Source organism: Podarcis filfolensis (assembly GCF_964270895.1).
Source record: "Podarcis filfolensis genome assembly, chromosome: 11".
In the NCBI taxonomy this organism is placed as follows: domain Eukaryota; kingdom Metazoa; phylum Chordata; class Lepidosauria; order Squamata; family Lacertidae; genus Podarcis; species Podarcis filfolensis.
Genome location: NC_139613.1, coordinates 37,195,196 through 37,208,194, shown reverse-complemented (window position 1 = coordinate 37,208,194; position 12,999 = coordinate 37,195,196). Strand labels below are relative to the sequence as shown.

At 43.6% G+C, this 12,999-nt stretch overlaps 1 protein-coding gene across 5 annotated transcripts in view; it reads right to left on the bottom strand.

Moving 5' to 3' along the window:
- The window catches only part of RGMB (repulsive guidance molecule BMP co-receptor b), a 45,823-nt gene that overhangs the window by 16,115 nt on the left and 16,709 nt on the right, over positions 1 to 12,999 (bottom strand). For all 5 annotated transcript variants that reach the window (XM_083577011.1, XM_083577013.1, XM_083577014.1 and 2 more), the window contains one exon: positions 7,781 to 8,292. In XM_083577011.1, coding sequence (XP_083433137.1) covers positions 7,781 to 8,292 — 512 coding nt within the window. The remainder of the gene's footprint in view (positions 1 to 7,780; positions 8,293 to 12,999) is intronic.

Sequence of the window (12,999 nt, the reverse complement as noted above, 5' to 3'; positions counted from 1 at the left end):
ATTAAATACTACACAGAAACATAGTAAGTAATGGCAAAAGTGAATTCAAGCAGGTGGATAATACACAACTCTTGGGCCTCAATGTCACAGAAACCAGAAGACAAAGCTCGTCTCAACCAGTTAAGTAAATTGTGCCTCCATTACTAATTGCCAAGCTCTGCGACTCACAGAAACAGGCACTAAAAGAAGAAATTCATGCTTCTTTTCATGAGTGCTTTAGTTGAGATTCCTGCATTGCAGAGGGTTGGACTAGATGATCCTTAGGATCCCTTCCAACTTTACAATTCTATGAAAATGAACAAATTGTTGTAAAAGTTGAGCTACGCTGCCACACTCTTGACCTGAAATCTGATACGCTCGTCTTCTACGGATAAAAAAGGGCATGTGGAACACAACTGGAGATTAAGAGTCTCCTTTATTTAAACAATGTTACACAACACACACCTAAGGAGCGCCAATTGTTTGCCTCCTATCAGAGAGATGCACATTTGCCCGGAAAATTAAAGAAACTGCAACAGAAGGGACACGAAAACAGCCATTTACCAAACCGTAAGAGTAAGAGCCAGTCAGCGAAAGGCAACAATAGGAGACCACAAGAAAGGCGAACTCTTCTGCAACCGAGTTTGTTTACAACCTAGATGGCTGCATCTGCTGCAAGGTACTCCCATCCTTGCAAGAAACCAGCAAAGGAAATGAAGCGAACCTCTTAAACCTTCCCTGACAGGAAGTAAGCATAAGATCATCAAAGCTACAACAGGGTGTGTCAAGGAAGAGGTTTCACCAAACATCCAAATTCATTTTAGTGTGCAATACAGGTGCCCAGCCTCACTTACGCGTGATTGACTTGCACACGATCACATATATGCGCGTCGCAGGGAAATAATTAACTAGTTCATTTCAAACCCGGAAATGGCAGGAGAGAGCTGAAAAGTCCTCACAGCTTTCGAGGAGATGATCCCCCAAAGAGGACGTCACTGAGGGCAGAGAAAGCCCCTAAGAAACCAGAAGTGCAGTGGGGCTTTGTTTACGCTGCTCAGCCTCCCCGCCTAACAGCTGATGTGTGCAGTAGCGTAGCAGCAACAGCCACAGCTTCCCTGAGCTGTCTCCAGCCAGCCCCACAGCTTCCATCCTAGTTGTGGATATTTCTGGATACATTAGTACCTTGGGTTAAGAACTTAATTCGTTCTGGAGGCCCGTTCTTAACCTGAAACTGTTCTTAACCTGAGGTACCACTTTAGCTAATGGGGCCTCTGGCTGCTGCTATGCTGCCGGAGCACAATTTCTGTTCTCATCCTGAAGCAAAGTTCTTAACCCGAGGTAATATTTCTGGGTTAGCGGAGTCTGTAACCTGAAGCGTCTGTAACCCGAGGTACCACTGTACCAGTATTTGGGGTCTGGATTGGAGAGAGAGGGCGTTTAAAGGGTGCTCCTCACTTTACCCGATTTCACTTATGTGCACGGAAGTAACCTCCACGTAAAGGGGGGGGAGCGGCCTGTACTGTGTATGTTGTTTCTTTTATCAGATAGTTAAAATGGTATTGCCCTCCTTGAGATTAGGTAAATACATTCCCCCTTGGCTAATGCTGAAAGAGGGCTCTTGCTTTCAAACCTAAAAAAAACGCTGCTGAAATTCCTGCTGCTTAAACCCACAACCAAAGTGAGCAGTCTGCTCTGGGGGAGGTGGGGAATATTTATTCCAATCTAAATTCAGCCTGTTCTCTTTTTAATGAGAAATCTATACTGCTTAGCAGAACTTACAATATGCAGACTTTAATTCCGAAGCCTCGTTCTTCCAAACAAAAGGTGATAGTTCTCGCTCACTAGATGTCTTGTTTGGAGAGATCACTTTTGACAGCAAAATAAATAATAATAATAATAATAATAATAATAATAATAATAATAATATCATGGGGGGGCATGTCTTGTTAAAAAGAAGAGAAGCGACTGACTTGTCATTAAGCTAGGTACGAGGCTTAATGACATTAAGCTAGGTACGAGGACTTCCGGTCAGCGCCAGCAATGGTAATGGCGGATTTCCTCCAATCTCCGGAGGAAATCTGCTTCGTGGAGCTAGGGTTCTACCGCTACGGCGAAGCGGGGACCCGAAATAAATCACAGGCGGGGAAGCCTGTGAACTGAAGGCTTGGCGGGCTCCATTTGCATCCCCCCCCCCCGCTGCAAAGGAGCCTTTTTAAAGGCTCCGGAACAGACCGGGGGTGAGCGGCACGGAGCTGAGAGCTGTCTACCCGTCTCCGCGAAGTGAAGCCGCATGCCATGGTTGGAGAGCGCTGACTTCTTCCTTTGATCATTTGGACTAAAAGTAACAACCCGTGAGTAATACGGAAATTGGATATTAAAAACTTCTTTTTTGATTCGGTACGAGCGGGGAAGGCGCAAAGAGGAAGTCCGTCTCCCCCTTTTGTAAACATTTTAAAGCAAGGACAAGATAACTAAGGTTGAAAAGAACGTCTTCTTCGTGAGAAGTTAAAAGTAATTAATTTCACGTTTTGGCAGTATAAGTGAATGTGCTGGAGGATAAGAGTTAACTTTGAGAGTGGAATTGCTACCCCCCCCCCAGGACCCGGGAGCGATCCGTGAGGGAGCCTGTTGAAGAGATATAGAAGGCTTTGACAGCTGTCAAACTAGCTGTCAAAGCTGAGAGGAAAAAAAAGAGAGAGAACTTTGTTTCTATTGCCTCGGCTGGCTATATCTGTTACGTTTAGGCAACAAATTGTCGAAAACAAAGGAAAATAAAGGACTTTTGGATTAGAACTGGAAGGAATACTAAGTAACCAGTACTCCCCTAGAGGGGGCTCTGGGACATTACAGAATGGCTGTAAGTGGAAAAATACAGATGGAACTGGAGAAAATCTTTCTTCGTCTGGGAAAATTTCAAGAACAAAGCATTGTTTTGGCTAGAAATGCTACAACATTGAATGAAAAAGCAAATAAACTTGCAGAAATTGGAAGGGACCTGACTCAAGCCTTTGTACCAGAACAAAAAGACTTTGCATCTGAGCTAAAAACTCTTGCAGCTGAACAAGAAAAATTTGAGAAACTTGAAAAAGTGGGAGAAGAAACACATGACAATTTAGAGGGAAAGGAAGGAGGAGCTATAATGCAGCAGAGGATTAAAGAGAGTCAAAGGCCAGCAAAGATGGACATAAAGGAAAAGACAAACTTGATTAAAGTGGAAGCAGGAGTTTCTGAGACACTTGGACTTAAAAGAAGTAAAAAACAAGATTTGGATTACAATTCTAAATATGGAGGCCTGGCAGGCCAAAGGCCTGTAAAGATGGATTCAAAGGAAAAGACAAACCTGATTAAAGTGGAAGCAGGAGTTTTTGGGACTTTTGGACTTAAAAGAAGTAAAAAACAAAACTTGGATTACAATTCTAAATATGGAGGCCTGGCAGGAAGAAACATGGACCTTATTGGGACAGAGCTTCTCCGAGATTTGGTGTTTATCATAAAGGACTATCAAAAAAACCGGCAGAGAGGAAAGGAGAGAGATTTAAGGGCCTCGGACGTGAGGTCACCAGGCTGACACCAGATGGATTGATGGACATCGGTTGGAGATTGAAACCGGGAAAGGCGGGGAGTGGGGTTTTGGGTATCCAAAGGCGGTACAAATATATTTGGTTTTTTTTTTATGTAAATATTTTGTTTTGTTACTTAGATTAAAATGGGGAATTCGTGAAATGGAATTGGGGTTGACTTTAGAAAAAGGTATTAAGAATAAGTTTTGATGTATAAAGATTGAGGTTTATGTTAAAATTGGTTAAGTAAAAGGATTTAAATATAATAAGGTAAAATTTGGGGACAGGAACTTGTTGAATTAAAAACTGAATTGGAATACAAGAAGGGGAGATGTGGGGAAGTCAAGGAAATATGTGATTGAAAGTTATATGTTTGTTTTTTGTTTTTTTTGTTTTTTGTTTTTCTTTAAACTTTTTGAAAATTTCAATAAATATTTTATAAAAAAAAGAAAAGAACTACAGAAAACGGAAGACTTTTCCATAACGCATCTTTAAAAAGGGAATGTTTAAGCAACAGAACTCAAAGGGTTTCAAGTAAATGCATTAAGGCTTTCAGAGGTATGTCATGCACGGCTTCCATGACAGCACAAAGGTATTCTGATAAAAGCCTAATTGCCTGGCAGTGGAAGCAAAACCTCAAGGTCTGTGTAGCATCCAATAGAATCACCAGTGCCAAGAAACCTCTTTCAGACATCCTACAGTCAAAGTCTCTTTAATGAACACACCCACATCCCATTAGTTGCTTCTGCCTATTTGAACATCCCTGTGGATGCAGATGCACGGTTTGGATCAATCACTTCTTAACATTGACGATGGTATTTTCATTTTCGATTTTCATTTTTTGTGCTTGCCGGCTTCTGTTGTTAAAAGGCAGGGTGTTGAACGCAGCGCTTTCCCCAGGATTGCGAGCCTGGGCAATGCAACTTCAAAACCACATTAAGTAGAAACAAAAGACAGCGCCACTCAGAAGAGCATCCACTTCGGTATCTGACAGCTCACTTATTCAAACCTCTCTATCCAAGAGAACTAAATGCCACACAGAAATTTATTTATTTTAATTTCACCTTTAGCTGAGCCTTCGTCAGCAAGAGATCCCAGGGTGGGTGACATAGTTTAAGATTAAAAAATTACCAAAAGCCAGTGGCTAGAGCAGGGTTTCCCAAACCTGGGTCTCCAGCTGTTGCTAGACTACAACTCCCATCATTCCTAGTTAGGACAAATGGTCAGGGATGATGGGATCTGTAGTCCAAAACAGTTAAGAGACCCAAGTTTGAGAAACCCTGGGTTAGAGTGCTGAACTAAGAGCTGGGGAGACCAGATTTCAAATCCCTACTCGACCATGAAGCCCAGTGGGTGATTTGGGGGTCAATCATTCTCTCACAGCCTGACTTACCCCACAGGGCTGTTGTGAGGATGAGGGAGGGATGGAGGCAGGGAGGTGTACAGCGCCTTAAGGTGCTTTGAGAAATGGTGGGATAGAAATTCAGGTTTGTGGGCCTGAGCCCCATGTTAGGGAAAAGATTCCCTAAATGACCCCCATGGTTCCTTCCAACTCTACGATTCTATGAAAAACAACCACCACAAATACCGCAACTGCTCTTCCTCAATATTACTATTGCTGGCCTGGCAAATTAAGCACCTGCTGGAAAAGGTAAGTTCGTAGCCAGCGTGCAACACTACATAATATCAGTGCCAGCCATTTTTCAAAAGGGAGGGCATTCCACAGCTGGGGTACCACCCAGGAGGAGGCCTCTCTCGAGTTGCTGAACTATGAGCATCATTCAGAGATGGTGTCAAGAGCCTTCCCAGTAGAACTTTAATCCCAGACAGGACAGATAACAACAAACAACAACAACTTATTATTTATACCCCGCCCATCTGGCTGAGTTTTCCCAGCCACTCTGGGCGGCTCCCAATCAAGTGTTAAAAACAATACAGCAATACAGACGGAGAAGGGGGCCTTTGGATAACTGGGTTCCAAGCAATTCAGGGCTTTAAAGTCACCATGAAGATCTTGAACTGGACTTGATAGCATGTTGAATAGTTAGGTCACTCCATGGCTACACACAAAAAAAGCACTTTGGAAGGTCATGAGGTTTTTTGTTTTAAAAAAACATTAACACACCCCAGATCAAATTGTGTCTGCAGCTTGGAGCTGATATGCAGGCAGGAGTTTTTTTTGGGGGGGGGAGGGGAACAGGGGCTGGGGTGGGATCCTCAACACCAAATTACAGGCATTAAGGGTTAATTATGCATAGAAAAGGAGCAAACATATTGTTCTTCCCAAAATACTTATCTTACAAATTGCTAATTGTATGCTTCCACTGGCACTCTGAAAACAGCATTACGTCACTTTTGTGTTGTTGTTTTTAATAACCACCCTGCACTTCAGATTGCTCTTTAGCCCAAAAGCCCAGAGGCACTAACAGCGTTTCCTTAATGAAGTCATTCTCAGAAGCAACTTCTAAGACAAATCTCCATTTTTCCCTACCTGGAAACTGCCAAGATCCCTCCGCGGGTCTTAGCATTTGAACTCAGGCCTCCTAAGATTCATTGAACTTAATGGACTACAACACTGGCTCAATATGGGCCAAAGCCATCTTTGAGTCAAGAGGGAAGTTCCCCACCCACTAGAATAATGTCAGACTAAATCTGCCATGAGCAGTGACCCAGAGCCTCCACCTGTTTAATTCATACAAACAAGTCACGTCTTTCATACAGCTCTTCTCAGTCGGAAATATTCCTCATAAGGGGGGGGGGTTCTTTTCAGTGTTTTAATCCTACTGACTCACAAAATTTAGGACAATAGATGCCAGAAGTGAAATTTAGCCCACTAGCATCAGCACTGTATAATTTAATTTGAATGTATTTATTTATTTTAATAATACTAATAATAAACATTTAAAAAGAAAATTTAGCATTCTCATAGTCCAGCACACTTTACATTTACAAGAGAGCGTTTTTAGAATCCCTTTAACAGTTGGCATAAGCACATCTCTGTCGTGTGATCCCAAGTATGTACTCTTGCTAAAGAACAGAATAATTCGTAGAATCACAGAACTGTACAGTTGGAAGGGACACCAAGGATCATCTAGTCCAACCCGCGGCAATGCAGGAATATGCAGCTGTTCCTTATGGAGATCGATCCTGCGACCTTGGCCTTATCAGCACCATGCTCTATCGTGTCAAAATCCATCTCCTATTGCACTCAGCCGCCAGGCATAACACAGCCAATCGAAAACTGGCTAGTAGAGCTCAATCTCCCTTCTACCAAACCTTATTTACAGACTGCACACCAACAAATGTGCTTCACTACAATGCAATTCCTTACAAGTTATTCCCAACCACACCTTTCCTTCGGGATTTGGAGAACTTCAATGCTGCTCATAAACCCTCCAATCTTCATCAGCTCTCAGCCAATGTTCTCTGCCCACAGCACAAGAGACCTTCCCTTGGTCACTGCATAGCATAGCAGGTGAGCTGCTCCTTAACACCAGCTGTCTCTTCTTGGCCAACTATCTGTGAGCATGCTTCGATTACATGTTCTCTAGTCTGAAAGAATTAAACATGCATTCACATGCAACAGCTCTGTTTTCTCACCATCACCAAAAAGGGCGAAGGAGGAAAGTTTCGGATTTAAAATATTGTTACAAAAATCGTGTGCCGCCACCACCAACTCTCTGCAAGATCCCAGGGGGTTCCAGGCACTCACCTGGGTCAGTGTTCCTTTGCAGAACTGAGACACGTCAGAGAATGCCGTAGCTTTAAGAAATCTTGTTTATTCGCCTATTTACCAATTCAGTCTGCATGGAGGAAGCCCAGATCTTACAGCATGGTCACTTCAAGAGGGACTTGTCCCCCACAGCAGTGAAGCCAGCCTTCAGCCAGCCTGCCCAAGATAGATCCCAGTCTTTCTTCTCCCTTCTTCTTCCCAGAACACCTTGCTATAAAAAAAACCCAACACCTCTCTTTTCCTGTCACCTCAAAAACACACCCCATCACCTCAGCAACACCTGTCTCTCCAGGCCAAAGGATTCCTCTGGGGTGACCCATCAACACCCTTTCGTCATGCTAACAGATTTGCTCTTCCGCTAGGCCAGCCTAGGGATTCCCTGCCTGGCACAGCTCTGCAGCTGGCCCTTTCTTCCTTATCCCAATTCATCAAAATCCTGCCGTCTATAAATTTCAAACTCTACTGTAACTTTTTGAAGAGGAAAATAAGGCGTCTGCTTTGTACGCACCTTATTTGTGGCAGTGGCGCTGGATCTGGGGACCACGGGCACATTTGTCACCTGCACCGACAAGTAGTTGTTATCTATGAGGGGCCACGCCCCTTCCACTTTGCACGTCTGAAAGTGATCCTTAAAGGTCCGCAGGTGTGGGTCTCCAAACAGGCCACAGAAAAAGTACGTGGGCGGAGTCTGCTCTCCTCCCCCGCGAAGTTCGCCGGCTCCCTGGCGGCCGCTGTAATTACATGGGTCGTGGGTGATTTCGGGGTTCGTGGAGGAGGTCGGGCCATCCTTGGAGCAGTTCCTCTGGCTCATGAGATCGCTGATCCCCAGCACAGCCGAATGGTAGACCAGGTTCCCACGGCAGACTTTGGAGTTGCGGTAGGTGCAGGCGGAATAGGCACGCAGGGCTTTGCAGAATTCCAAATCAAAGACATCAAGGGCAGAGTTCAGGTGAGAAGTCAGCGCCACAAAGTCCGTGGTGCACTTCTGGATTCGACATGGCGTCTGCAGCTGGCAATCGCCTGGGCAAAAAAAGAGCGGACATTACTGGGCGTGATTCGTTTTCATAAAAGAAACAACAACAACATTATTTATATGCCATCCATTTGACTGCCCCAGCCACTCTGCACAGTTGCTAACAAAATATTTAAAAACACAATAAAACATCAACCATTAAAAAATTCCCCAAACAGGGCTGCCTTCAGATGTCTTCTAAAAGTCAAATAGTTCCACAGTGAGGGTGCCACTACAGAGAAGGCCCTCCACACGGTTCCCTGTAACTTCACTTTGCAGTGTGAGGAAACTGCCAGAAGGCCCTCGGATTATATACAGTCATACCTCGGGTTACAGACGCTTCAGGTTGCGTTTTTTGGGGTTGCGGACTGCCGAAACCCAGAAGTACTGGAACAGGTTACTTCTGCATTTCGGTAGTCGCACATGCGCAGAAGCGCTAAATTGCGCTTTGCACATAACCACCGAATCGCAACCCGCACATGCACAGACACGCCGCTGCGGGTTGCGGACATTGCAGGTTGCGAATGTGCATCCCACATGGATCACGTTCGCAACCCGAGCGGCCACTGTATATGATATGTTCAAACAGACGGACTTTCAGCAAAACTTTTTCTATTATTCCATGAGAGCATGCTCCAAAAGGGCTTTTTCTTATCCATGCTCAGTCAGAAGAAAACACCAGTGACTTCAGTGAGACTAACTCCAGATGAGTGAGTTGCAGCTTCTATTGTCATCTGGCTCAGTCGGTAGAGCATGAGACTCTTAATCACAGGGCTGCGGGTTCGAGTCCTACATTGGGCAAAAAGATTCCTGCATCCTTGGGGTTCCTTTCCAACTCTACGATTCTATTAATATTCAACTTGGCTGAAGGCTGGCCAAGATGCAATTCCCAGAGTTCCCTGTGAAAGAGGGATTGACTATTGAACCAGTCCGGAAACTGTTGCTCTGCAAGGGGAACAGGGGACTACTATGAACTCTCTGTACCTTTAACAAACTACAACTCCCAGAATTTGGTGGGGGCACGACTGAATAAAGTGGCGTCACAGTGTTTTAAACATATGGTGTGAATGTGACCATGCGCACAACCTGCACATATTCTACAAAGCAGAAAGAAAAGAGCCTGTTAAGTCACACTCTTTATTTGGGAGAGTCCAGATTTTAGTTTTACTTTCCTTCATGGCTGAAAGCTGAGTACTTGGGGTTTATTTTATTTTTTTAACAGAGATTTTGCCCCACCTCTCCCTATCGACCACAGTCCCATAATTATTTAAAACTACACTTAATATTTGTTAACTACGGAAACCACATGCTGCAGCTACGCCTGGCTAGCCTAAGGGAGAGCCGGGCTATGGAATGCAGGTGGTAAATATCAATTCAATTCACATTTAAATAATAAAAAAAAAACCCAGACTCTCCCAACTTCACACTATTTCATGACTGCCTGGGTTTTTTGAGGGGGGCAGGAGTCTGGCTCAGTGAGTGCCTGGAAAAGTGTTCTCTCTCTCTCATTCTCAGTTATTAAGGAAACTCATGGAATAATAGAATTGTAGCACTGGAAGGGACCCTGACAATGATCCAGTCCAACCCCCTTCAATGCAGGAATTTGCAGTTGTCCCACACAGGGATTGAACCTGCATCCTTGACATTATCAGTACCATGCTCTAATTCATAGGTAGGCAAACTAAGGCCCGGGGGCTGGATCCGGCCTAATCGCCTTCTCAATCTGGCCCGTAGACAGTCTAGGAATCAGCGTGTTTTTACATGAGTAGAATGTGTGCTTTTATTTAAAATGCATCTTTGTGTTATTTGTGGGGCATAGGAATCCGTTCATCCCCCCCCAAAAAAAATATAGTCCAGCCCCCCACAAGGTCTGAGGGACAGTGGACCGGCCCTGTGCTGAAAAAGTTTGCTGACCCCTGCTAATTCAACTGAAAGCCCACAAGCCAGGAGAGCCCTAGTAAAATCAACACAATAGGCCATCTCCATTTGCACTCTGGGACTGCTATGCACATAACGCTTTTGACAGGCGCATGCAGAGCACATGGCCAAACCATAATGCGCAAGGGAGCGCCCGACCCGACAGAGGTCCCCTGTTGCGCATATGCTTCTTTAAAGCACGTTTGGCAAGAGCATGGAAGACGCCAACTAACAATATGTACCTCAGCCAAAGAACAGCAAGGAAATCTTGCAGCTGAACAGCGCTAGTTTTCTAGCTGCCCTTCCAGAGGTGCTTAATGCTAGTCCCTCGAGGGTATCTTGCTCACTCCCTGATGATGCAGCCTAGCAAAACTGGCCTAGCGGGGCCTCAGCCTGGCCTACCTCATAGGGCTGTTGCAAATATAAAATGGAGGGCTGGGGAGGGGAAAAGAAAAGAAAAGTGTGCCATCTTGAGCGCTTTGCGTGAAAAGTGAGGTACAGTGGTACCTTGGTTCTCAAACACCTTGGTACTCAAACAACTTGGAACCCAAACACTGCAAACCCAGAAGTGTTCTGGTTTGCGAACTTTTTTCAGAAGCCGAACGTGCTCCATTTTGAGTGCCACACTTCCGTTTTGAGTGTTACGCTTCCAATTTGAGTGCCACACTTCCGTTTTGAGTGTTACGCTGAGGTTTGTCTGTTTTTTGCTATTTCTTTTGCGTTTTTGTGGCTTTTTTGCTTTGTTTTTGTGACTGTGTGGAACCCAGTTCAGCTACTGACTGATTGTGTGACTGCAGTACATTGTTTATTGCTTTCATTTTATGGATCAATAGTCTCATTAGATAGCAAAATTCATGTTAAATTGCTGTTTTAGGGGTTGTTTTTAAAAGTCTGGAATGGATTAATCCATTTTGCACTACTTTCTATGGGTTTTGGAAAGCTTTGGTTTTGGAACAGACTTCCGGAACAGATTAAGTTTGAGAACCAGGTACAACTGTATACTTGAAATAGTAAAGTGAGCAGGGAAGGAACTCGTTTTAGGATGCTGGGGCAACTTTCGCCCCCTTAAAAATACATAGTGCCCGTATTTAATCCTAGTATCAGACACAATGCTTTTATTGTAGATACTGGTACTGTGTACCCAATGCTTTTTTCCCCAGCCGGAACTCTCCAGAACTTAGTTCCGGCACCTCTCATGTAAGCCTCATTGCCATTCTAAGAGTTCATGGTGAGTTTTTCTAGAAAAATAGCATTGTGCGTACCCCTGAGTACCCCTAGAATAAAAGTACTGATCCAAAGCTAAGTAATTTAGAAAAGCTAGCATTCATTGTGGGGCTCACAGAGATATGTTATGCATAAGCTTTAAAAGACAGGTTTTTTTAAAAAAAGAACTTAATTATGATAAAGAATATAATTTCATGGCTCACTTGTCGTAAATTTTAGGGCTTTTATCATGTTACTTGAATACATGTTTCAGTTAAACCAGTTTGCAGATGCAAGACTTGATGGGCTGTGTCCACAACTGGGGGAAAGGAGAGAATTAAGAACATGCCCTTTTAAAAATAAAAGAGAATTTATCATGCTAATTTGAAACCAAAGAAGGCTGCAAGGGAATTAAGCTTTCCGCCACAAACTGATGAAATCTTGGGTGTTTTTCTGCATCTTTTAATGCAAACTTTACACATGTAATTCTGACATGTTTAGTTTTTTGAAAGGATACTTGAAAAGAAATCGGAATGTTCTACACCTGGGGAATTATCTTCAAACATCCCAAAAATAAAGCTGGCTAACACACATACAAACTTATGCTGGAGAAGGGAAGGAATAAAATGATATTTTCTCCATTATAAAGTTGGATAGCTTTTCACATTTGGGGGGCTGGTGAGGAGGCAGTTTAGAGGAGAGAGAAACGGGAGAAGTGCTCTAGAAGTGCTATGCACAGACATAATTAAATCCAGTTTTTTGCATGCTCACTGCGCAGCTAAAGGGTGTAGTCTCAAATATCTTGAACACTTGTCTTTTCATACTCTCCAGCATTCCACCCAGGATAAACTTCTGAAGAGTCTAAAACAGCATTCCACACACAAAGCCTTGCCACTTTTCAAAACAGATTTAATTACATTGCCCAGTGAAAAGCTAGCCATATTAAATTGCCCTATATTTTGTGCTAAGGATATGCTCATTTAGCGAAAGCTATTTCTAAGCCATATACCATGGATTTTGCTTGAGCATCACACGGGAGCATTTCAAAGGAGTGCCATAATGTGCTTTGCTCTCTTAAGAAAGGATGGTGTGTCTTGGGAACTGTAGAATCACACAATTCCTAGTCCAAACTCCCTGCAATGCAAGAATCTCAACTAAAGCATCCATGACAGATGGCCATCCAAACTCTGCTTAAAAACCTCCAAGGAAGGAGAATCCACCACTGCAAGCTGTAAAATTCAGTTGTGCTCACATTAGTAAGCAATTTCCCAACTAATCAAAATGCCAAGATGAAGAGCAACACAGAAACAGTAGGGCATCTGTGTTTGGTTGTAAATGGAGAAAGCAACCGAAATAAATGACAATAGCATTCATTTCCCCCTTTTAATTAACTGGTTTCCATGGACACCAGAATGCAACGGCTCTTGTTTTCAAACTCAGATTAAACACAAAAGTGCACCAGGGAATAAAAACCCTAATAAGGGTAACGCATGACGTTGAGGGGTTTTGTTGCTGTTGTTGGTTTCCCTGTTCACTGGGAAAGAAAATCAGTGTTGCCGACTTCATGTCCTTCTGCATTACGATTTATAGATTGG